The sequence below is a fragment of the Haematobia irritans genome, chromosome 1 (genome assembly GCF_050003625.1).
Source record: "Haematobia irritans isolate KBUSLIRL chromosome 1, ASM5000362v1, whole genome shotgun sequence".
Taxonomy (NCBI): domain Eukaryota; kingdom Metazoa; phylum Arthropoda; class Insecta; order Diptera; family Muscidae; genus Haematobia; species Haematobia irritans.
Window position 1 is genome coordinate 145,464,517 of NC_134397.1, and position 27,465 is coordinate 145,491,981.

At 34.1% G+C, this 27,465-nt stretch overlaps 1 protein-coding gene across 2 annotated transcripts; it reads right to left on the reverse strand.

The window, feature by feature from the left end:
* On the reverse strand, nt 1-27,199 carry gl (glass). Of its 2 annotated transcripts, XM_075291839.1 has the most exons (6): nt 27,044-27,196; nt 17,944-18,092; nt 7,507-7,637; nt 2,781-3,512; nt 1,907-2,688; nt 1-506 (listed from the first exon to the last, which is right to left on the reverse strand). In XM_075291839.1, the coding sequence occupies exons 2-6, from the start codon at nt 17,987-17,989 to the stop codon at nt 428-430; spliced, it is 1,770 nt and encodes a 589-aa protein (XP_075147954.1). In that variant the 5' UTR covers nt 17,990-18,092; nt 27,044-27,196; the 3' UTR covers nt 1-427. The 2 variants fall into 2 exon arrangements, with proteins under 2 accessions (XP_075147954.1, XP_075147955.1); XM_075291840.1 differs by lacking the exon at nt 1-506 and having other exon boundaries at nt 1,903-2,688; nt 27,044-27,199.
* Between the last annotated feature and the right edge of the window lie 266 nt (nt 27,200-27,465).

Here is a 27,465-nt window from a genome sequence, read left to right on the forward strand (position 1 = left end):
TCTAGTTTTACTTGTATTTTGTTGTTGTTTTTGTTTTTTCTGGTTTTCGTTGATTTGTTTTGCTGTTGTTGTTTTTGTTTTTTTTTCTGAATTATTGGCTGGATGGTTTTTGGAGTAAATCTTAATAGAATCTTTCCAATTTGGGCTTATTCAATGCAGCACACAAATAATACCCTGAATAGTTTTGTGAACCGGATGTTGCATAGTCACCAATGCCATGAGAATGATGGTGATGATGATGGTGTGCGTGGGTATGGGGATGATTGACGTAATCGCCATAGTTACTGGCATTAAAAGGATGTGCTGGATGTATGGAGGCAGCGGCAACTGCTGCCGCTGCTGCGGCATGGCTATGATGGTGTGCGTAAGCGTGTGGATGATTGTGGGGATGATAGTGTTGAAATCCACCTCCTCCACGTGGCTTTTGTCATGTTAGCAAATTACTGCCATTATTGTTGGTGGAATGGACGCGCATGTGCCGATTTAAATTTCCAGATTGGGAAAACCTGTAAGAGAGAGAAAGAGGGAGAGAGATAAGGATACATATTATTTTCATATATGTACAATATCTAAAATACATAACCATAATATAATACAATTTGTGATACCCTTCACCAGGATGATAAAAAGCGAAGTTGAAATAATACTAAGTCGACGGAAACCGTATTCATGTGTAGGACAATAGAGGTGAATCTCGATATCCACATTTATGATCAGAGCACTCCCACGTCCATGATCCCCATGATCCTATAATGGCGTTTGACAACCTAAATATCATGGGTAAGACCATGAAAACTGATAGAGTACCAATTAATCACCTACTCGGAGAGGCTAGTGATATGAAAGCCACCTCTTCCAACCTGGACTGAAAACCGCCATCGATCGTGATGGTGAGAAGCATTCTAGAGAGATCAAATTATTGTTTACTTAGCTACGATTATGGATATTTTAGTATATGCTCTCTTCTGAGCACTTCAAGACGAGCTCCAAATCACGGGACTCCTTTCCTCTTGACTTAAAAACCTATTGGACTTAATATTCTTTCGCAACAAAAATAGTAGCATTGGCTGGCAGCACATGGGAGGAAGGAAGAGAGATGATGATTGGTTGTCTCCTTATCGACCTCCCGTTTGGAGTCCTAGTGTGAAATACTGACCTAACCTACTGAGCTGCGGATTACTACAGCCATCGGCACCTGTAAAGCACATGAGTTCATAATGAACTCGGTGAAGAAAACTAAAATCTTCAGCCATAAGAACCTCATTAAGGGGAAGACCATCTAAGCCGTGTAACCATTAAGAGGGTATATCATGTGAGAAAACCGATCGCAAAGACTAGTGATATGAATGCCATCTCTTCCTAACTAGGTTGGAAACCGCCACCAATTATTGCATAGATTATTGATTACATAGCTACGATCTTGGGTATTTTAGTATATGCTCTCTTCTGAGCACTTCAAGACGAGTACAGTATGAACGTCCGATGTGCGGCCATTCGGTCCAAATCACGGGGAACCTTTCCTCTTGAAATGAAAAACTATTGGACTTAATCAACAAAAATAGATCCTGCTTGCGTTTGGCTGGCAGCTCATGAGTGAAGAGATAGAGAGATGAGAGAGAAGAGAGAGAGATGGTACAAAGTACCTATGAATCAATTGGTCGAACCCTTATCGATCCGCCGTTTGGGCTCTGAGTCTGAAATACTGAGCTGCGGATTGCCATAGCCTGTCCTTCAAAGATATCTGGAGAGAACGTGAGTTCAAAATGAACTCGATGAAGAGAGACTAGTAATATGAAAGCCATCTTTTCCTAACTAGATTGAAAATCGCCACCAACCCCTGTAACCCCAATGAATTTCACAAAATATAAAATTTTCTTTCCTATATCAATCGATTTTAGTGACTTACCTTAATAGACACAGTTTACACTGATACGGTTTCTCGCCGCTGTGTATGCGCAGGTGTTTGGTCAATGTTGAACTATCCGAAAAGGATTTTTTGCAGGCTGTACATCGATAAGGGCGCTCCCCGGAATGGGTTCTCATGTGCGTAGTGACACTGGAACTTTGTGAGAAACGTCTATCACAAATTGGACATCGAAATGGTTTTTGACCAGTATGTGTGCGTACATGAGCTGTAAGATTGGCGGCCTGTGAGAAACTTTTGTTGCAATCCGGACAACGGTACGGTCTTTCCCCGGAATGTGTTCGCAAATGTGTTTTGAGCGTGCTGGGTCTGGCATAAGTTTTACCACATAATCGACACAAATTTGGCTTAGTATCGGAGCCCTCTTCGTTGCTGTCTTCATCTTCATAGCCACTGGCAACTCCTGATGTCAGGGGAATGCCAGTGAGTTGGCTGAAAGGTTTCGTGTCACGTATTTGGGTGAATAGAGTTGGACTTTTGGTGGGTGGGGAATAGCTTTGACCCATTTGTGTGCTTGTGTAGAAACTTTTTGGTGAAATAGCATCCGTAGGAGGCATTGGCGATGGTGAAGTATCCTTCTCTAATGATTCTGGCAGGGAGGATAACATATTGGAATGATTCTGACTATGGTTGGCCTGTAGTGTGGGTGAACGGAAATCCGCTGTAAAGGAATAAGTAGCTGCACCTGGATAATGGGAGGGACTCAATAGGGGCGGATACAAAACATTTACGGCCGATGAAGAATTTGTTGGGGCCCACTGCATCTGTAAGAAATAAAGAAAATACGATGAAATTCTGATAATTTCCGTACATTTTTTGATATCCGAAATAATGACCTTTAGCTTTGATCACTCACCTGAGAACACTGCATAGGCATTGAAGCATCGGTAGCACCATAACCATGCATGGTCATATTCATACTGACATTGACACTCATACTGGGATATAAAGCTGTAGAACCAGTGCCGCCAGCTCCGGCTCCGGTTGTACTCATATGCTGCAAAGCACATGAATTTCCCACCGCCGATGGGGCTGAAACCACACTACCCGATGCATTTATCGGATCGTAATAGCACGTTTGGGCTCCGGACGAATTTAATGCGTTACTGTGCGATAATGATTGTTGCTGGCCTCCCGAGGGTCCGGGTGTTGAGGATGCCGACGAGGTTACAGCTGCTGTTTGCTGATGACTATTGGGCGATATTAACATTTGATGAGGATGTACGGTGTACGAGAGTGAAGCTTGATGATGAGGATTGGCTGAGAAGTTGTATGACGCACCACATGGCGAGAAGGGAAAGAGGCTGGGTAGGGGATCGATGTCTAAAGCTGGTAGTCCTGGAAATGTTGACGCCATCTCGTCGGTGGACCAAAAATTTGAAGTGCAAGTATTTCCGCTACCAGCACTGCCAGTGCTATTTAGAATCACTTGTGAATTATTTTGTGCAGGTCCACCAAGGTCGACGGCAACGATGGGATCGAAACAGGAACCGCAATCGAAATCGTTTGTTGGCAATGAGGATAGTGGTAAGACTGTATTACCCTGACACGATAAACAGCCAATACAGGATGCAGCAGCGCACTCTTGCTGTAATGAAACGAAAAAAAATATTTAAAATTAGAGACAATATATGATTGATTTAGAAAATAGAGAATTCCCGGGAAAGTGGAAATATTTTCCAAATGTCCCGGGAAATTGAGATCCCGTTCAAATCTTATCCAAATCAAGATGAAATATTTGAAACAAACGTTTACATTGATTAGTCTTGGTGGGTCTCGTTCGATAAAGAGGATGGAATTTTATTATCTCCTTGCAATATTAAAATATTTTAAAATTATGCAATTGCAAAAGTAGGTTATTTAAAGTGAAATGACCCACTACGAGGGTTCCCTTCTATATTTCGGGATTGCAATCTGCCAACTAACTGTTCTAACGTAAAGCTTGACATTTTTGAGATTATACGTACTCAGAACGTTTTGACATATATGTCAAAACGCTGGTATACCAGCATTATTTGTGTTGTTTAAAGTAACTTACAACATTAATCTCGCCCAAAAAATTGAATTAAATCGTAAACATTTTCGTGCGATTATTTCTTACAAAGCTCGACGTGGGTTAACTCAGCAACAGTGAACTTAATTCAATTTTTGCGATGAAGCTTCGTCAAGGAGGTCAACCGAGGTTGTAGTGCACTTCAAGACAAAGTTCGTGAATGTCGTCCAAAATCAGTTATTGTTCCGGAAACCATGGATGCTGTGGCGGCAAACAAGGATGGTAAATACAATTTTTTGGAAAGTAAAAAAAGTTATTTTTTTGAGCGAAAAAGTACTTTTTACTAATGTCAAAAAATTTGTTCGCGTTGGATATCACACAATTTGTCAATCGCTCAAAAATGGTTCGTGTCGATTGGTAGAATGAAATGCTTCAAATATATGATCGAGGTGCTTTGAAACACGTCTTTGAAATCGTGACAAGTGATGAATCTTGGATTTACACTTATGAACAACAATCGACTATATGAGTATTTCAAGATGAAGGAAAATCATACAAAAGTTGCTCGCGCACGAAGCACTCCGAGCAAATCATTGTATGATTTTCGGAAATCTGGACATGTCGTAATCGTACCACTAGAACAGCTGATACACGTTTCGCGTTTTGTTTCACTGTCAAACATTTCATAATTTAACCATGAGTCTTACAAACTGCTTGCATCTTTTTCTGAACTGTATGCGTTTTTTGTCAATTTTCCCCTAGCTCTTAAAAAATCACACCTTATTCATTTATGCATCTCAATTGTTGGCAACACTGTCTGTGTCTATAACAAATGCAGCTAGCCTCGTACTCTCTATCCCATATTTGCAAGCTATGTAGGTATTATTGAGATTTCCTATTCTATCCCAGCAAACAAAAAATTGGAAGTTGTTCAACAAACATTTCTTTTAAAGCTCATCCCGGAATCCCCCATCAAGTTTTTCCACTTCCGATGCAGTCCTTTTGGACAAGTCCACAAACATTTCTTTTAAAGCGCATCCCGAGATCCCCTATCGATTTTTTTCACTTCCGATGCAGTCCTTTTGGACAAGTCTTAGAAAGTACGGAAATAGGCCGTTTTAAGTGAAAATTTAAGTTTTGGACAATAAAATTTCACAAAAAGAAATGGAAAATCAATAAAAAAAGTGAAAAAATAATAATAAAAAATTTAAAAAAAAATCATCCCCGCTGGGATTTGAATCTGTACCGTTTGACATTTTTACTTCCATGGAAGTTTTTTTGGGAAGGGTTTGCAAATTACGATAATTTTAAATTTTTTATTGATTTTTAATGGAAAAAATATTTAAAAAATAATTTTTTAGAAAAATATTTAATAAAACAAGTATAAGTATACGGCCATAAGTTCGGCCAGGCCGAATCTTATGTACCCTCCACCGTGGATTGCGTAGAAACTTCTACTAAAGACTGTCATCCACAATCGAATTACTTGGGTTGCGGTAACACTTGCCGATAGCATGGTATCCTAAAACTTCTTACCACCGTCTTCTAAATTGTAAGTTAGTCCATATGTGGTATATATTAGACAAAAAAGGAAGATTAAATACGTATATAATTCAGTTCTTGACCGCTATATATAGGAAGCCCAAAAATAATTACGAACCGGTATGAATTAGAGAGCCAGAATTGAAATGAATGAACCGATATAGACCAATTTTTGTGTGATTGGGGATCGGTTTATCTGAGGGCTATATATAACTATAGACTGATAATGACCAAGTTTGGCATGGTTGTTAGCGACCACATACTAACACAATGTACAAAATCTCGGATGAAATTTGCTCCTCCAAGAGGCTTCAAAACCAAATCTGGGGATCGGTTTATATGGAGGCTATAAATGATTATGGACCGATATGGACCAATTTTTGCATGGTTGTTAATACCATATACTTGCTCCTCCAAGGGGCTCAGGAGGTCAAATCTGGGGATCGGTTTATATGGGGGTTGTATATAATAATGGACCGATATGGACCAATTTTTGCATGCTTATTAGATACTATATACGTACACCACGTACCCTATTTCATCCGCATCGGATGCATTTCGGTCTTCCAAGAGGCTCCGGAGGTCAAACCTGGGGATCGGTTTGTATGAGGGCTATATATAATTATGGACCTTTGTGGACCAATTTTTGCATGGTTATTAGAAACCATATACTAACACCATGTACCAAATTTCAGCCTGATCGGATGAATTTTGCTTCTCTTAGAGGCTCCGCAAGCCAAATCTGGGGATCGGTTTATATGGGGGCTATATATAATTATTGACCGATGTGGACCAATTTTTGCATGGTTGTTAGAGACCATATACTAACACCATGTACCAAATTTCAGCCGGATCGGATGAAATTTGCTTCTCTTAGAGGATTCGCAAGCCAAATCGGGGGTACGTTTATATGGGGGCTATACGTAAAAGTGGACCGATATGGCCCATTTGCAATACCATCCGACCTACATCAATAACAACTACTTGTGTCAAGTTTCAAGTTGATAGCTTGTTTCGTTCGGAAGTTAGCGTGATTTCAACAGACGGGCGGACGGACATGCTTAGATCGACTCAGAATTTCACCACGAACCAGAATATATACACTTTATGGGGTCTTAGAGCAATATTTCGATGTGTTACAAAAGGAATGGCAAAGTTAATATACCCCCATCCTATGGTGGAGGGTATAAAAAACTAAAAGCACGATTTTTGTCCATCAATTTAAATTTTAATTTTATTATTATTTTTTATTACACTTTTATTTTCTTTTTATCTAATTTTTTCAATTTAAACACTTTTTCGCTCAGACCGCTATGTGAACCTTGGTTTGTGGGCACCATAACAGAACGTCTAAGCACACTGAGCTACAAACGCCATCGAACACGCTGCACCGAAACGTCAATTAAAATGTTTGTGATATGATCGTAATATGACACCAAGGCATAACATTCTAATTACTTATCGAAATGTTCTTTATTATTATGAATAAAACAAAAATTAAGAACACGTATCCAAGAGCACATATCAAATATTTTTCTAAAAACTTATTTTTTATCTTATAAATAATTTTTATTTTGTTATTTTCGACATATATTTTTGTATACATAAATTTTTGGCCTTTAAACTCAACAAAAAGTTTAAAATTTTCATAATTTGCAAAATCTCTTCAAAAGAAGGGTGAAATTTTTAATTTTATTTTCATTGTTTTTTTTTATTTTTTATTGATTTTCTCTTCTTCTTTTCTTCAATTGACCAAAATTTAAATTTTCACTTTAAATGGTAAAATATCCTATTTTCTAAGACTTGTATAAAATAACTTCATATATTTTCAAAACTTCATTAAAATTTATTTTTCTTTTCAGTGTCGTCTGTAATACCATACTATGGTTTAATGGTATTTTTTTGTTTTGTTTGAAATTACCACAAAATTTTACTGCAGCATTTATTCTATTCAATTTTTTGTATAATCACACGTTTTTCCGGCGGCAATAGGTACAAACAATTACCGTTAGTTTACCCGAATTGATATGAATGCGTTAAAATTTACCTGCGGACTATCCAGAGCCAAACCGAATAATGGATTATTGGGAACATAACCCGTTTCAGGTTCCACAGGACCTCCATTTGAGACATCGCACGATATGTACATAGCTCCACCCTCTTGATCTTCCAGTGAATCTGCGTAATAGACGTGGGAGAAAAGAATAACAATTATTAATCACATGCTCATCGTTATGAAGATAAATTTTGTAAGGCTTTATTGGACAAAGAAATAGAAAAAGCATCCCTTAGTTTTCTTTTCCTTTGTTGGAAAAAATCAACCACCTGTAAAGCTATGCCAACATTTAGCATGGTGAGTATAAATTAATAATTTTACGTATTGTTGAAGTGGGTTTATTTGTAAGGTATCCTTAAATTAGATTCAATTCCAATAAATACCTTTGTATTTATTGTGGTGAAGAGCTTCAGCAGTGGTAAATTTTAATTTTTTGGGAATGGATTGGTAATCATCTATATTTCGATTACACTCATAGAAAAATTTGCAGACGATGTGCCCTGTTATATTTTTGTTCTTCATGGTCAACGAACTACAATTCGTAAAATGTGTACGTTCGAAAATGTTACCCAAAGTATTTTCCTGAACCCGAAACAGTTTTTGTTAGTTATGCAATGCAAAAACTTTGAACTTTTCGAAGAAATATTAAAAAAATGAAATAGACAAAGAAACTTTGCGATACTCGATTTCGAAACATTTTATTTCATTATTCCTATTTCAAAAAAAATAGAAATTTTGAGTTTTTGAAAAAGTTTAAAGTTTGAAAAAAGCCCGCTTTTAAACTTTTTTTAACATTTGGAAAAGCAAACTTTATGAGTTTTGGACTTTTTTAAAATTTTCATAACTTTTTTTTCGACTTTTGAAATTTTTGGGCTAATAGATGATTTTACACTTATATTCACTGAATTTTTGTACTTATGTATACCGTTTAGAATAGTTTTTAAATTAAATTGTATTGTCTGCATATACTCTCATACTCGCGGTTAATCGAATTTTTCGCCAAAAGTCCATTTGGGTTGATTGTCAAAAATATATAAAATCGATTAGTTGACTTTACAGATTGCTTTTCGAATTTATTTTGAAAAATGTTGATTAGATGAAAAGTCTTCTTTTGTATCCCCATACTCAAAAAAACTATTCACCTGGATTCATAGTTTCTAATCTTTCTTTAAGAATTTTGGTATTGATACCGAGACAAAGATGCTGGTGGTTTACAATAAAATAAAAATAAAAGACATTTTTTCGAAGCTATCTAGCTTTATATCTAGGATCTATAACATTATGTTAAAATGCAGATCTCATTCATGCATTTTCATTTTCTATCAGTTCAAAAATCAGTTTAAATCAGAATTATAAAAAAGACATCAAATAAAACAAGTATGTACGGCCGTAAGTTCGGCCAGGCCGAATCTTATGTACCCTCCACCATGGATTGCGTAGAAACTTCTACGAATCTACGACTGTCATCCACAATCGAATTACTTGGTTTGTGGTATCTTAAAACTTCTTAACATCGTTTTCTAAATTGTTAGTTAGTCCATACGTGGTATATATTAGACGAAAAAGGTTTGTATAGGTAAGTCTACAAATAATTACGAATCGATATGGACTTTTGCACGGTACGTAGAGAGCAAGAATTGAAATATGGGGGTCGCTTATATGTGGCTATATACAATTATGAACTTGGTATGGACCAATTTTTGTGTGATTGGGGATCGATTTATATGAGGGCTATATATAACTATAGACCGATATGGACCTAGTTAGGCATGGTTGTTAACGGCCATATACTAGCACAATGTACCAAATTTCAACTGTCTCGGATGAAATTTGCTCCTCCAAGTGGCTTCAAAACCAAATCTCGGGATCGGTTTATATGGGGTATATATATGAATTCGGACTGATATCGACCACTTTTGGCATGGTTGTTAAATATCATATACTACCACCACGTACCAAATTTCAACCAGATCGGATGAATTTTGCTTCTCCGAAAGGAACCGGGGGGCTATATATAATTATGGACTGATATGAACCAATTCCTGCATGGTTGTTGGATACCATATACTAACATCACGTACCAAATTTCAACCGAATCGGATGAATTTTGCTCTTCCAAGGGGCTCCGGAGTTCAAATCTGGGGATCGGTTTATATGGGGGCTATATATAATTATGAACCGATTTCGACCAATTTTTGCATTGGTGTTTGAGGCCATATATTAACACCACGTACCAAATTTCAACTGAATCAGATGAATTTTGGTCTTCCAAGAGGCTCCGGAGGTCAAATCGGGTGATCGGTTTATATGGGGGCTATATATAGTTATGGACCGATATGGACCAATTTTTGCATGGTCATTAGATACCATATACTAACACCATGTTCCAAATTTCAGCCGGATCGAATGAAATTTGCTTCTCTTAGTGGCTCCGCAAGCCAACTCTGGGGATCGGTTTATATGGGGGCTATATACAATTATGGACCGATTTCGACCAATTTTTGCATTGGTGTTAGAGACCATATACTAACACCATGCATAAAATTTCAGCCGAATCAGATGAAATTTGCTTCTCTTAGAGGATCGGCAAGCCAAATTTGGGGGTCCGTTTATATGGGGGCTATACGTAATAGTGGACCGATATGGTCCATTTGCAATACCATCCGACCTACATCAATAACAACTACTTGTGCCAAGTTTCAAGTCGATAGCTTGTTTCGTTCGGAAGTTAGCGTGATTTCAACAGACGGACGGACGGACATGCTCAGATCGACTCAGAATTTCACCACGACCCAGAATATATACTTTATGGGGTCTTAGAGCAATAGTTCGATGTGTTACAAACGGAATGACAAAGTTAATATACCCCCATCCTGTGGTGGAGGGTATAAAAATGGTCCCTTAATTAAACAAAAATAAACTTTAAACCAAATATGCAGAAACCTTAAAATTTGTTTTACGGCCATTTTCATGTATCTCCGTTAGACTCTAACTCCCAGTTAATAGAAATTAAAATCGAAATATATTCTCTCCGGTTAACTTTAACTGAAAAATGTTTAGCAGTTAAGTTCCTAACTGGCATATGGAATATATAGACAAGATGACTGACATGTCCATAGTACGGTTTAAAAGTTCGTTTGCTAACGTAGCGCTAACGGAGCTTCCTGAAAATGGGGGTTAGTCTATATTTGAATTGTTTAATCTACAAATTCGACATCGAAGTTCATTTAAAGATTGTTTCTTTAAATCAAAACTGTTTCTTTACTTTAAGAAAAAATTGTTTTATTCAAAAGAGATACGAATTTAACGGAGGGATGTTAATTTCAAAAATTCGTGCCCTAAATTTAATGAAATAACACATAAAAATACTGACCTAGGTTAGGTTAGGCTAGGTGGCAGCCAGATGTATCAAGCTCACTTAGACTATTCAGCCCATTGTGATACCAAATTGGTGAACTTCTCCCTTATCACTGAGTGCTGCCCGATTCCATGTTAAGCTCAATGACAAGGGACCTCCTCTTTATAGCCGAGTCCGAACGGCGTTCCAAATTACACTGAAACCACTTAGAGAAGCTTTGAAACCCTCAGAAATGTCACCAGCATTACTGAGGTGGGATAATCCACCGTTGAAAAGCTTTTTGGTGTTCGGTCGAAGCAGGAATCGAACCCACGACTTTGTGTATGCAAGGCGGGCATGCTAACCATTGCACCACGGTGGCTCCTTTTTGACCTAATATGAAAGATTATGCAACCTAAATGTTGGGACACTCAATTTACACAATATTAAGAGCAAATTCTTTAAAATAGTGGAATTTTAATTAAAACAAAGTTTATAACATAATATTTCGTTTATAATTTTTGCGTAAGTTAGATCGGAAAACTTTTACGAACTGATATTACTTTTCACTTACGAACAACATATTTGATTTAGTCCTATTTGTGAGAGTTGCTTTGAATTTTGATCACGATTCATATGTGAATCATACGTGTCACGACAATTTCGTGCCTCTACTTTCCTCCGGAAAGAAATTTTAGACAAATGAAATTCCCCATTGCTATACAGCATTTTCCTTAAGAGTAAATAAATCCGAATTTATGACAAGTGATGCAACGACTGTCTCTACACAGACGAAAAAAGACGATTTTTCATATGTTAGGGTGTAAAATATGTATGATTGGAAATCTCATATAATGTTCATAAACTAGCATAACATGTTTGGGACATATATGTTAAAATGTTAGAACATATTATGTTTGGGACATAACATTTTTGTAAATATAATATGTTTGGATATGTGTTTAGAAAGAGTATCCTAGAGAGTATGCTGCAAGTAAAAGAATAGAAGTATGGCGCCTTAAAAATATATGTATTTACTCAAAGAAAATTTCATTAAAATTTTGTTCTACCAGTGTAATATGTTTGAACAATACAAACAATATTTTGTTTGGACCAATCCTGAAAATATTGATGCTTGAAACAGAATGTGGTTGGGGTATATATACAGAAGCGTTTTTTTTGAGGGTGTTATCATTTTTATTTGCTTTTAAACAATGTGGTTGTTTAAAATTTTCTTCTTTCTGTGTTGTTGTAACCAGAATTTTATACACAGAAAAAAAATTCCGTACATGCAAAAAAAAAAAAAAAAACGTTGGAAAACGTGTACCGAAAAAGTTTTTCTTTTGTTAGAGTTTTTTGAATTGCTTCGAAAATTTTAAACTTTTATCACCAAAAAAATTCGTTTGTTACAAAATGTTTATTTTTTCAATAAAAAAAATATTTTTGAACCAACACCACAATTTCGTTTATATCAAGCACTGTTCTTTTCTGACTTTAAGTCTTTAATAAGACACATTTTATAGTTCATAGTAAAAATTTAATATAGTAGTAAATTGTGATACGGTCAAAATTTGGTCAAGGGAAAACGCGTGTAAATCGGTGAAATCGTTTATTTAAAAAAATCAAATTAAATTTCTTTTTCAAGTTCAATTAGTATAAAATTCAGGAAAAATATTCAGTTAGGCTTTCGCTTCTCCAAATCCGAATTGCCGGGCCTCACGCTTGACACCTGCCATCAGATTTTGTACAGCCACCTTGTCCACCTTCTACGCCGCAGAAAGCCAGTTTGCCTTGAACTGCTGCTCGTCCTTAGCAGTTTTTTTGGTCTTCTTTAGGTTCCGCTTGACAATAGCCCAGTATTTCTCAATTGGGCGGAGCTCTGGCGCTTTGGGAGGGTCCTTGTCCTTGGGAACCACCTGGACGTTGTTGGCGGCATACCACTCCATGGCCTTTTTACCGTAATGGCAAGATGCCAAATCCGGCAAAAACAGTACGGAACAACCGTGTTTCTTCAGGAAAGGCAGCAGACGTTTATTCAAACACTCTTTCACGTAAATTTCTTGGTTGACAGTCCCGGAAGCTATGAAAATGCTGCTTTTCAAGCCACAGGTACAGATGACTTGCCAAACCAGATATTTCTTTGCGAACTTTGACAGTTTTATATGCTTGAAAATATCTGCTACCTTTCCCCTTCCTTTTGCCGTATAAAACTCCTGTCCCGGAAGTTGCTTGTAGTCGGCTTTGACGTAGGTTTCGTCGTCCATTACCACGCAGTCAAACTTGGAGTCACTACCTTCTTGTAAGTCGATAGTCCGGCTCGTTTTTTGGCTCGATGCACGATTGTAGACGATACACCCAGCTTATTTGCGGCATCTCGGAGAGAGAGGTTAGGGTTTCGCTTGAAACTACCGGCAACTCTCTTTGTCGTCTCAGCGGTTCCCCCCGATCCAGACTTCCTGGCTGTCGACAAACGTTCCCCAAACACTTTAATTACATTTGTAACGGTTGATTTGGCAACTTTTAGCGATTTTGCCAGCCTTGCGTGCGAGTAGCTCGGATTTTCGCGATGCGCGAGCAAAATTTTGATACGCTGCTCTTCTTGCTTGGACGGCATTTTGACAACTGAAGAGTGAATTCCAAAATCAAAATAGGAGCAACATTCTACACACACACCTTCAAAATGAGGGGTATTCAGGTTTTTTAAATGCAAAATTGAAAGAAATACGTCAAGTTTGTATTGACCAAATTTTGACCGTATCACCATTTATGTAATGTTGAACATCTTTTCGGAATCTTCCGAACATATCTGGAATATAAACTTTTTGGTGTTCGGTCGAAGCAGGGATCGAACTCACGACCCTTGGCATGCAAGGCGGACGTAGCTACCACTGCTCCACGGTGCCCAACTAAATGTATGTTGCTGTGGGCGCCGCAAGCTATGCTATATAAATATAACATATATGTTATGGATAATTGTCTATTGACAACAGCAACATAGCTCAATGGATAGTGTATTGGCTTACAAATTGCATGGTCCGCGGTTCGATTCTCCACCCAGGCGAAAGGAACAATTTTAAAAATTATAAAATCGAATAATTTCTTCTACATTGTTTGTATTACAGAAAAAAGTGCTAAGAACTAAAAAACCTCGTGGAAGTGAGAAAGATGTGAGGGAAAATGTAATTAGTCAGAAAAGATTGTTTTTATTTTTAATTTAGTCTTTATGATATTGTTTTTACACCTTGGAAAAGAATAAACGTTTATCACAAAAATAATATACTTTTCTTCCAAATAAACTTCCTTACAGCGAAAACCAAATGAGAAACAAACTTTGTTTGTCTAAAATTTCGTTTGGGAGGAAAGATTTTGTTGCGTGTAGTTACACTAACGCTAATTTTAACTTATTTATATTGCAGAAAAATTATTTATTTACAGTTAAATTTTATTTTATATTTCAAAAATTTTCACAGCTCAATGTAATTTTCTTTTTTTTTAAGTATGTCTCAAACATTTTATGAACTATACATGGGTATAAACTACACATGATCTGGCGGAAATAATTTTTTCTTTATTTTTGGTTCATTGTTTCTTCTATGAGAGGGTGTAAATTAGTGAACTGTAGTTAGAAAGTACAACAGGGCATTAAATTTTCTTGGTTTTAACAACGCTTTGTGGAAATCTCCAATTGTGGAGTACAATTCAGTTCAATTTCCTATAAAATAGTTTATTTTTTTTCGGTGTAGTGGAAAATATACAAATTAGGTACTATAGATAAATTTTAACAATTTAGTATGTAACAAAATTTACCACATGTGAAACACTGTCTACTCGAAACTCCGCCTCTTTTTTCCAACATGAGTTGTTGTGGTGGCGATGGTGGTTGTTTTTGTTGGATAGTAGAAAAACTAATACCATCGGAGGGATGCTTATGCCAATAGCTAATTCGAACAGCAGCATTTCTACACAACCTTGTGTGTACAGAGTGTGTGTGAGTGGATGTGTATTCACATGATGATGTATGTACGTGCAATATCTTAAATTTAGAGTAGGGCATGATAAGCATTGTAGTAAAGATATTTAATTTAAATTGGGTATCTTTATATAGATAGCCTAATTTAGTTTGAATGAAAATGTTTTCGTACACCCAAAGAAAAAATACTTTCCTCCGGAACGAAATTTTATACAAACGAAATTCCCTTTTCTTATAAAGTATTTTGTTTCAGATCAAATAAAACACAATTTATGATAAGCGAGACATCGATTGCCTCTAAAATTTTTTATTTGCTATTAAAGAAAATTTTTTAGCATTGCTTGTCTAAACTTTCGTTTCTCAGAAAAGAAAACTCTTCTTTCCGTGTAGGTTAATTTTAGAAATTTTTAACTAAACTATATTACAAACTCCGATATGACAAAAATATGTATATATTTTTCGAAAAATTCATGAAAAGTTATTAGGCATAATTATAAACTTATTAGACATAATTAATTTTTCCACTTGTTATAGAAAATTTCGTATTTTGAAGGAAAATATTGGAGTTAAAAATTGTCTTTAGCGCCATACGAAGTTCATGATGGAATGTAAAAAATGTAAAAATTTTAGGAAAATTTGTCCCATATACATTTTTTTAGTTCATTTTACTAAGATATACAAAAAATTTTTAAAGTAAAGGACACTATGTCATACCCTCAGTAAAAATTAAATAAAAATTCCTATAGCCGATTTAACTTTAATAAGTTAATCAAAATAAATTGATTTTAGTTAAATTTTGCCAATTGTGAAAAAACTATTCTTATTTTGATTAGTTTTTACATATTTTAATGAGTTGAAATAAATATAAAAAAAAAACAAAGTTTTATACAAATGAAGTAGAAAATTATATTAAATTCGGAATTAGTTCGTATTTTTATAAAATAAATGAATCTTACTAAAATTGCCTCCATAAGTTTCTAAAATGAGTAAATTTTACTTACTGTCTTAAAGTTAACAAAAAGCGCCAAAGACATTTGATCAATTCGAAATTAGTTTATTTATCTAAAATAAATTAATCTTACTAAAGTTGCATTCATAAGTTTCTAAAATGTATAAATTTTTTGTCTTGAAGATTGCAAACCGCCAAAGACATTACAATAGTTTTGAAAATCGATTCCTTTCTTCACAGTCTTGTATATATTTATTATTTGTTTCAACCAAACTAAAACATGTTTTAGTACACGGACGATAAACGCTGTTTTTCATATGTTTGGGTGTAAAAATTATGTTTGGAACTCAATTTTTTTAACACAATATTTTTAAGTGCAAGCCTATAATGTTCATAAACTAGCATAAAATGTTTGGGACATATAAAGGGTGATACGGTCAAAATTTGATCAATATAAACTTGACGTATTTCTTTCAATTTTGCATTTAAAAAACCTGAACACCCCTCATTTTGAAGGTGTGTGTAGAATGTTGCTCCTATTTTGATTTTGGAATTCACTCTTCAGTTGTCAAAATGCCGTCCAAGCAAGAAGAGCAGCGTAACAAAATTTTGCTCGCGCATCGCGAAAATCCGAGCTACTCGCACGCAAAGCTGGCAAAATCGCTAAAAGTTGCCAAATCAACCGTTACAAATGCAATTAAAGTGTTTGGGGGAACGTTTGTCGACAGCCAGGAAGTCTGGATCGGGGGGAAATCGAAAACCGGAAGCCGCTGAGACGACAAAGAGAGTTGCCGGTAGTTTCAAGCGAAACCCTAACCTCTCTCTCCGAGATGCCGCAAATAAGCAGGGTGTATCGTCTACAACCGTGCATCGAGCCAAAAAACGAGCCGGACTATCGACTTACAAGATGGTAGTGACTCCAAATCGCGATGATAAAGAAAATACTTCGGCCAAAGCGCGATCCCGGAGGCTGTACACGACGATGCTGACGAAGTTTGACTGCGTGGTAATGGACGACGAAACCTACGTCAAAGCCGACTACAAGCAGCTTCCGGGACAGGAGTTTTATACGGCAAAAGGAAGGGGAAAGGTAGCAGATATTTTCAAGCATATAAAACTGTCAAAGTTCGCAAAGAAATATCTGGTTTGGCAAGCCATCTGTACCTGTGGCTTGAAAAGCAGCATTTTCATAGCTTCCGGGACTGTCAACCAAGAAATTTACGTGAAAGAGTGTTTGAATAAACGTCTGCTGCCTTTCCTGAAGAAACACGGTTGTTCCGTACTGTTTTGGCCGGATTTGGCATCTTGCCATTACGGTAAAAAGGCCATGGAGTGGTACGCCGCCAACAACGTGCAGGTGGTTCCCAAGGACAAGAACCCTCCCAACATGCCAGAGCTCCACCCAATTGAGAAATACTGGACTATTGTCAAGCGGAACCTAAAGAAGACCAAAAAACTGCTAAGGACGAGCAGCAGTTCAAGGCAAACTGGCTTTCTGCGGCGAAGAAGGTGGACAAGGTGGCTGTACAAAATCTGATGGCAGGTGTCAAGCGTGAGGCCCGGCAATTCGGATTTGGAAAAGCGAAAGCCTAACTGAATATTTTTCCTGAATTTTATACTAATTGAACTTGAAAAAGAAATTTAATTTGATTTTTTTAATAAACGATTTCACTGATTTACACGCGTTTTCCCTTGACCAAATTTTGACCGCATTACCCTTTTTGTTAATATGTTAGAACATATTATGTTTGGGACATAAAATGTTTGTAAATATAATATGCTTAGATTCAAACATATATTAATTTAGAAATAGCCTATAAACATATATGTGTTTAGAAAGAGAGACCTAGAGAGTATGCTGCAAGTAAAATAATGGAAGTAACCAATTGACGCCTTAAAAATATATCCACACAAAGAAAATTTCATTAAAATTTTTTTCTACTAGTGTATGCCCTAAGGTGAAACATAATATGTTTGAACAATACAAACAATAATTTTTTTTGGACTACTCCTGAAAATATATAAGCTTGAAGCAAAATGTGTTTGGGGTATATGTTACAGAAGCAATTTTTTTTTGATGGCAAAACATATTTCGGAACTTTATTAAATATTAACACAATTCATATATTTGATATAAAATATATTTGGTTTGATGTAAATTCACCTACTTACCCAGAATTATTTTCAAGAGTTTGGAACTTTTATATAGCAATCCCATGACATGACTCCTTTAGCAGGTTGCTGTAGTCTTTGTGTTTGTTGCTGGAATCGATAGAGGAATTGATACCTTTTACGTTTCATAATTTGTAGTTTGTGTTGAACTGCAAAGAAGCCAAATGAAGCGAATGCCAATTTATTAAATGTTCATGTTAAAATGTGTAAGTAATGTAGGATCAGAAAAAAAAAACTTTACAACTATTCATAAAAAATATTGTCGGTCAATGTGAATTGAGCATACAAAATAAATTTTGATAAAAAATAAAACTCCAAACAAATAGTTTTGGGGTTGATCGCGTTTCGAGTTATATATTAGCCACCTTAGATCTAACCAAATATAATCTAAAACATGACTATATTTATTGTAAAACTGATGCTAAAAATAAATTAAGTTTATTGTAAAAAATGTTTTTTGTTTGAGTTTAGCGAAACTTTCTTTATTCCAAGCAAGTCTCAACAATTTTATGAACTATGCGTGGGCATACATTTCAGTGACCATACAAATAAATGCAATGCTAACTAAAGCAGAAGACGTTTTTCGTACACTTCTCAAAAATAGGAAGAATGCTGAGTGGTTAATATAGTAATGTATTGGCCCCAATGATTTTTTCTTTATTTTTTGTTCATTTTTGCTTTTACGTGAAGGAAGAATTTCGTCCTAAAATTTTCGTAAATTAAAAATCCGAAAATGTTAGTAAATGTTCATCAATTTGACACCTCTTTAAGAAAATTTTAATAAATTGATTAAAATTTAGTTTGATTTTCGCAAGAGGTAGTTCATTCTTCCCATAAGTCAGTTCATTATTTTTTCTGTGTAGGACTATATACACTCAAAAAAAGTTTTCTTGGATCCAAAGATTTTGACATTCCCTTAAGGATTTTGGTATTGATTGCGGCTTCTTTAAAATAAAGACATTTTTTAGCGACTTATATGTCTTTAAACCTAGGACCAATAAAATCAAATTTAGGATACAGATCTCATTTATCAAATTCTCATTCTCTTTTCGCGGTTTATTAACAAAGGTACTCACGTACAAACAAATGCCAGTTTAAAAATAGAAATTATAACGGATACTTCAAAGTAAAAAATGTTTTCTTAATTCAAAATAAGTCTTAGCCTACATTTGAAGCGTTTTTATCTTAAATCTAAAGTGCCAATATTTCAGTTAATTTAAGGACAATTTCTTTAAATCAAAAATGTGGTTCCTTACTTTAAGTAAAATTAGCCTTAGTTCAAAGACATTCGACTTAAACGGAGGAACGCAAATTTACAAAATTTGTTTCCTAAATTTAATGAAAAAAATTTTTGAAGCAAAGATTATAAACTTTATCTTCAAGTAGTTGTTATTGATGTAGGTCGGATGGAATTGAAAATGGGTCATATCGGACCACTTTTACGTATAGCCCCCATATAAACCGACGTTCAGATTTGGCTTGCAGAGCCTCTTGGAGGAGCAAAATTCATCCGATCCGGTTGAAATTTGGTACATGGTGTTAGTATATAGTCTCTAACAACCACACAAAAATTGGTCCACATCAGTCCATAATTATATATAGCCCCCATATAAATCGTTCCCCCGATTTGGCTTGCGGAGCCTCTAAGAGAAGCAAATTTCATCCGATCCGGCTGAAATTTGGTACATGGTGTTAGTATATGGTCTCTAACAACCATACAAAAAATTGGTCCACATCGGCCCATAATTATATATAGCCCCCATATAAACCGATCTCCAGATGTGAACTCCGGAGCCTCTTAGAGGAGCAAAAGTCATCCGATCCGATTGAAATTGGGTACGTGATGTTAGTATATGGTCTCTAACAACCATGCAAGAATTGGTCCATACGGGTCTTAATTATATATAACCCCCATTTAAACCGATTCCCAGATTTGACCTCCGGAGCTCTTGGAGGAGCAAAACTCATCCGATCCGGTTGAAATTTGGTACGTGGTGAAATTTGGTACATTGGGCTAGTACATGGCCGCTAACCAAAATTGGTCCGTATCGGTCTATAGTTATATATAGCCGATCCCCAAAAAAAATCTACCAAAATTTTATTTCTAAAGAAAATTTTGTCAAAATTTTATTATTATAGAAAATTTTGTCAAAATTTTATTACTATACAAAATTTTGTCAACATTTAATTTCTATAGAAAATTTTGTCAAAATTTTATTTCTATAGAAAATGTTGTCAAAATTTTATTACTATACAAAATTTTGTCAAGATTTTATTTCTGTAGAAAATTTTGTCAAAATTTTATTTCTATAGAAAAATTTGTCAAAATATTATTGCTATAGAAAGTTTATCAAAATTTTATTTCTATAGAAAATTTTGTCAAAATTTTATTTCTATTAAAATTTTTGTCAATCTGAATTATATACGTGTTTAATCGGCCTTTTTTTGTTTAATATATACCCCGTATGGACTAACTTACAGAAGACGGTGTTAAGAAGTTTTAAGATACCTTGCCATCAGCAAGTGTTACCGCAACCCAATTACTTCGATTGTGGATGACAGTCTTCAGTACAAGTTTCTATGCAATCCATGGTGGAGGGTACATAAGATTCGACCTGGCCGAACTTACGGCCGTATATACTTGTTTTCTTTAAACTATAAAATTTTCTTTAACAGGGGGGAAAATAATTATGTCTAATAGTATTACAGAATTTTGTCGAAAAATGTTTACTTTGTGATATTGCCCTTTGTAATAATGTTTTGTTAAAATTCCCTAAAATTAATCTATATTTTTTAGCTGATGGCCTTAGCAGCCAATGCTCTGAATTTATTTTAGTTTCACTTATAGATTGACATTTTGGAGATGGAATTGCCTATCACATGGTACAATTATTTGTAATATAAACACAGCTCTTCGCAATATCAGTAAAAAGTAAATAACATAACATTAATAAACATTTCATGAGAAATTTTAATAGGAAGAAGAAGTTAAAAATGTGCTGCTTTAAATTCAGTAGACTAATCTTTGAAATGTGCATATCTTCTTTAAAGTCGTGTGCCTTTTCCCGAGCCTCTTGGGAGAGAAAATTTCAATCGTTCTGGTTGGAATTTGGTACGTGATGTTAGTATATGCCTTCTAACAACCATTAAAACCTATAAAGACCTATACCGGTCCATTATTACATATAGAGACCCCACATAAACCGACTGCCACATTTGACTTTTGGAGCCTCATGGAGGAACAAATTTCACCCGAAATTTGGCGCCCCATTTACCATATGAAGATTGGTTCGTATCGGTTCATAATAATTTATAAACTCCTCTTTATCATCCGATCAGGTACTAAAGAAGCTTTTATACGCTGAAAAAAGTGAACTCTCTAGAGCACTAAAGCCATTTAACTCTACTATAGTTCATGGAATTATTATTATAGTTTCCTTGTGTTTGATAATTGTTTGCATACGTTAGTTAAATTAACTAAAAACCGGGAAAGGATTATGCACAAATGAAGCATAGAGATTATATAAATTAATACTTCCCACAAAAAAGAATTTCTTAAAATTTATAAATTTTACCATAATGTGCCCATCTTTAACTTCGCTAAAGACATTCTTGCAATTTTGAACTCTCACTTTTTTCCTTCAAACTAAATAATTTTCTTTTTTTATTCAAGTTGTTTATCGGCGTTTGTTATACAGTACAGATAAAATTTTGTATATTAACCAAAATTTTGTTTTCTTGTGGGTTGACTGTTTTTTGAGTGTAGATATTTAATCTACCTTTTACGGCCATTTTTATGTAGCTCCGTTAGGCTTTAACTGCCAGGTAAAAGAATAAAAATGGAAATATATTTTCACTGGTTTTTGAGTGAAGGTAATTAATCTGCCTTTTAGGGCCATTTTCATGTAGCTCCGCTACACGCTCACAAAAAATCGCTTCTGTAACATATACTCCCAAACATATTTTGCTTCAAGCATATACATTTTTGGGTATTGCCCAAACATTTATATGTTTGATCTCTTCCAATATATAATATGTTTGAAAGCATATTGGTCTAAACAATATATGTTTGGGTAGTCTAAGTTCCAAACATTTTGTATTTTTGCATCCAAATTCAATAATGTTATCTTCCAAAAAACAATATGTTATTATGTGAACATATAATATGTTTGGAATCATTTTGCACCCAAAAATATTATATGCTTAAAAAAATTCTCCCAAACAATATTGTGCTCAAAATTTTATTTATTTATATATTTACAATCATAATGAATTATGAAAATAAACAGGTAATATAGGTGCTAACAACATAGGTTTTCGACCTGAATGCTCAAAATTTTGTTTCTGCCCAATTGTATATTCCCCCACATCTTTTTCACTTCCACGAGATTTTTTAGTTCTTAGCACCTTTTTCTGTAATACAAACATTGTAGAAGAAATTATTCAATTGTATGATTTTTTTATTTTAATTTGACCTTTTGCCGGACGGGGATTCGAACAGCGGACCACACAGTTTGTAAGGATCAAAGAAGTAGCTGATCAATTGCCCAAAGAAAAATAAAATGTTAATTTTGTAATAACAAGCAACAACCACCAACTTAATTCAATATCGCTCCCTGTTAAATAGCGCTCCAAGCTACTAAACACATATATGTTTATAGGCTATTTCTAAATTAATATATGTTTGCATCCAAGCATATTATATTTACAAACATTTTATGTCCCAAACATAATATGTTCTAACATATTAACATATATGTCCCAAACATGTTATGCTAGTTTATGAACATTATATGCTTGCACTCAAAAATATTGTGTTTAAAAATTTGTGTTCCAAACATATAATGTTTATAGCCAAACATATGAAAAACAGTCTTTTTCATCCGTGTAGGCTTTAACTGTGAGTTAACAGGAAGCAAAATGGAAATATATTTTATCCGGTTATCTTTAACTGAACAATTTTCGGCTGTTAAGTTCCTAACTGGCATATGGAATATATAAACAAGATGACAGACAGATATTTCCATACTACGGTTTAAAAGTTTGTTAGCTAACGTAGCATTAACGGAGCTTCCTTGCACCCAGAGAAGGAATATGATCACCTCAAACATGTTTTAAGAGCAAAATGTTATTTTTGGGTGGTGACCATGTAACATGGTTTTCGCAACCATATTATTTTCTCGGAAATCATATATCTGATTTCGGCAAGCAGGTTATATTTGACGAGAAAATAACATTTTAGTGACAAACATGTAACATGGTCAACCTACAAAAATAACATTTTGCTCTTGAAGCATGTTTGAAGCGATCATATTCCTTCTCTGCTTGTGCCATCGGAACCTGTCACCATAACCCAAGTAATTCGATTGTGCATAACAGTCTTTAGTATAACTTTCTACACAATCTATGGTGGAGAATTCGGCCAGGCCAAATTTGTAATAGAGTATGGATAGGTTAGGTTAGGTTAGGTTATGTGGCAGCCCGATGTATCAGGCTCACTTAGACTATTCAGTCCATTGTGATACCACAGTGGTGAACTTCTCTCTTATCACTGAGTGCTGCCCGATTCCATGTTAAGCTCAATGACAAGGGACCTCCTTTTTATAGCCGAGTCCGAACGGCGTTCCACATTCCAGTGAAACCACTTAGAGAAGCTTTGAAACCCTCAGAAATGTCACCAGCATTACTGAGGTGGGATAATCCACCGCTGAAAAACTTTTTGGGGTTCGTTCGTAGCAGGAATCGAACCCACGACCTTGTGTATGCAAGGCGGGCATGCTAACCATTGCACCACGGTGGCTCCGGTAGAGTATGGATAAAATTTCCAGAAATTTAGTCTCTCCTTAAAATTTGAGTTTAGCGCATTTGAGACCAAAACTATGATATGATTCGACTTTTTTTAAACAATGAAATTTTAGTTAAAAGAAAGTTTATAATCTTTGCTTCAAAAATTTTTGTCATTCAATTTCCAAGATTTGTGTCGTAAATCTTGGAAATTTGCGTCCCTTCCTTAAAGTCATATGTCTTTGAAATGAGGTAAAGTTTCCTTAAAGTAAACAAAGATATTTTTGATTTGGAGAAATCGTTTTAAATTAACTGAAATATTGAATCTTTAGATTTAAGATAAAAACGCTTCAAATATAGGCTAAGGCTCTTTATGAGGTTTTTGCATCTTTGGTTTAAAGTTTTTTTTTTTTTTTTGGAATTAAGTTGTATTTTGTTGTACGTGAATAGCTTTATTAATGTGCCGCTAAAAGAGAATGAATGCGATCTGTATCATAATTTTTATATTATTGATCTTAGTTTTAATGCCAGATAAGTCTCTAAAAAATTTCTTTACTTTAATGAAGCCGCATCATTACTCTAATTCTCCACTTCTTTGGCTTGGTATTAATACCAAAATCATTAGTGTGAAGACAAAATCTTTGGAACCGAACACACTTTTTTCAAATCAAATTATAAAAAATGTGAAAAAAATTAATCCTAAGATGTAAAATCCTCGAAATAATGGTGTTTTCTTTGTCTTCATTTTGTTAGTACAGAATGCACATTTTTAAAATGTTGCCAACAACCTAAAAAAATGCTATCATTTCAGCTGGCAGAAATGAATTCAAAGGAGCAAACAGGGCAATCGCAGAACTCTCGTCTGTCGGCAGTGCTGAAAATGCCCGCAATTCACCTCTCTGCGTGGCACTATTTTCACAACAGAATTCGAAGCCTTTTCGCAATCTAAAAAGTTAATTTTCCGGGCAAAATGCAAAAAGGTGTGCATTTTTTACAAGCAAAGTAAATACCATAAGTCTTAGCCTATATTTGAAACTTTTCTTTAATTCAATATTTCTGCTATTTAATTGAATAAAGGATTGTTTTCCTTACTTAAAGCTAACTTTGCCTTAATACAAAGTGACTTAATGGTGTGTACGGAAATTTCAAAGATTCGTGTCCTAAGTGTAATGGAAAATATTTTTAAAGCAAAAATGATGAAATTTGCCCTTGTATAAATTGCGTGTCCAAAAGGTTAGGTTGCACAAACTTTCGTATTAGGAAAATTGTTTTTTTCAGTGTAAACGAAATTAGCTTAATAAAAAATACTAAAATGAGAAACAGTGAACCCATTAGGATGGAAAATTTTGGTTAATTTTAGAAAATTGTAACTAAACTCTATTTCAAACGCCGATATTCTAAAAAATAAGTAAATATTTTTCTACAAATAAAAGAAAAATTTTTAGACATAATTAATTATCTTCACTTGTGTTAAAGAAATTTTCGTTGTTTGAAGTAGAAATTTGGAGTTAAAAATTGCAAAAATATCTTTAGTGCCATATGAAGTTCACGATGAACGGATTTGTGGATAATTTACAAATTTTAAGAAATTTTGAACTATTTTATAACTAAACTCTATTTCAAATGCCGATATTCTAAAAAATAAGTAAATATTTTTCTACAAATAAAAGAAAAATTTTTAGACATTATTAATTATCTTCACTTGTGTTAAAGAAATTTTCGTTGTTTGAAGGAGAAATTTGGAGTTAAAAATTGCAAAAATATCTTTAGTGCCATATGAAGTTCACGATGAACGGATTTGTGGATAATTTACAAATTTTAAGAAATTTTGAACTATTTTATGGGAAATATGTTTAAATTTAGTAAATCTGCATGCTTCATTTTGGTATAATTTTCTTTAAACTTTTTTTAGTTCATTTAAACTAAAAAAATGCGCGCATAAAATTATTGAAGTTAAGGAAACCTTCTCAAATCTAATAAATCCATGAAATAAAACAGAGTTAAATTGGTTTTAGTGCCCAAACCTATTACAAGAGTATAATGTTACTTTTTCACAGGGAACATGTACGCGATTCCGGCAATTATGTATTCGATTTTGGCAAGCATGTTTATGTTTGTGCAATATTCTCCGTGAAAAAGTAGCATTTGCTTTTGGAACATATTTGGGATAATCATATGCCTTCTTTGGGTGTGGATTATTAAATTCTTTGCCTAAATGAAAACATTCTTTGCATGTACACAGAAAGAAAATAAACTATTCTATGGGAAAAATGAACTATCTCGTGCGAAAATTGCACTAAATTGTAGTCGAATGTTTAAGATTATTTAAATTAACGTACATTTTCTTACACTTTTGGATTTTTAACTACCATTTACGAAATGTATCCTTCTCGAAAAGCATAAATGTAACTAAAAATAAAGAAAAATCGCCAGATCATTACCATTGTAATCACGCTGTAGTTCATTCTTACTTTTTTTGAGAAGTGGACGAAAAAAATATTCTACGTTAGTAAGTATTGAACTTATTTGTAGTACTGGCATTAAGTTAATGAAATTTTTTGAGACACTTGGAATTAAATTCGTTGGGCTGGGGAAAATATCTTACAAAATTTTAAAATTAAACTAAAACAAAATTTTTTTTTCCATTTGTTTTGTTTTGTTATTGTTGGTTTTGTTCTTTAAGCATTGTTGTTGTTTTTTATTTCAGCTTAAAACCATACATTGACTAAACTACAAGAGTAGCTTAACCAACAACAATGCTAAAACAAAATAATTTTTTTTATTGCAATAAATACAAGTTAATTTTAGCATCAGTTTTACAACTGATTTTTTCTGTAAACATATAATAGAAAATAATACTGGATTTTTAAAATTGGTAAATACGAGTACTATAGTGCTCTTTTTGTTTTCTCCAATCCTCATTTTTTGTATACACAAAAATATCACCAAAAATGTTTGAATTGAAATTTTACTGGAATTTTAAAGCGTGTTCAATTCAAAAAACTTTTAATCAATTATGTAACTTAATTTATTTATTTATTATTTATATTTTATTAATAGACTTTAGAGCTTCTTATTAAAGTTATCGCGATTAAGTTCCAATTTAAATCAAAAATTAATTGGATCAATTAATAAATAATTGAAACAAAAATATGTATTATTTTTATTGATTGCACACAATGTTTTTAACATTTGTTCTTTTATTTGTTAATTTCTTTATTAATCAATCACAAGATTCAGTCTTTAAAAGTTTTTTTTTTTATTTTTTTAATAAATTGTTAATTTTGTAAGTGTATAATCTGAATTTAACACACACCTTTTGAACAAGTAGTATTCCATTATTAAGGCTAATTTTAATTTATGATATCCTAGATTTACGATGTATTAAGAAGTTTGTGGTTATTATGTAGAAATATTTGTGCTTAAATATTGGTTTAATTTTATATAATATATATTTTTTTTAATTTAATTTAACTTTTCACACAATATTTTTTTTTGTTATTTCGAAAAAATCCCGTTACGCGTTTAGTTATTTTAATCCCTTATTAAATTACTAAAGAATACTTTTGTATAAATTTAATTTTTGTGTGAATAATGTTGTGTTTTTTCTCTTTCTTTTTGGAATGTTTTAATAATTTCTAACTAAGGAACAACTTGCAACGACGAACTAAAGACGGCAACTAATTTTAAGTTTCAGATCGATTCAGAAAAACTATTTTGTCTTTACCATATTGATGG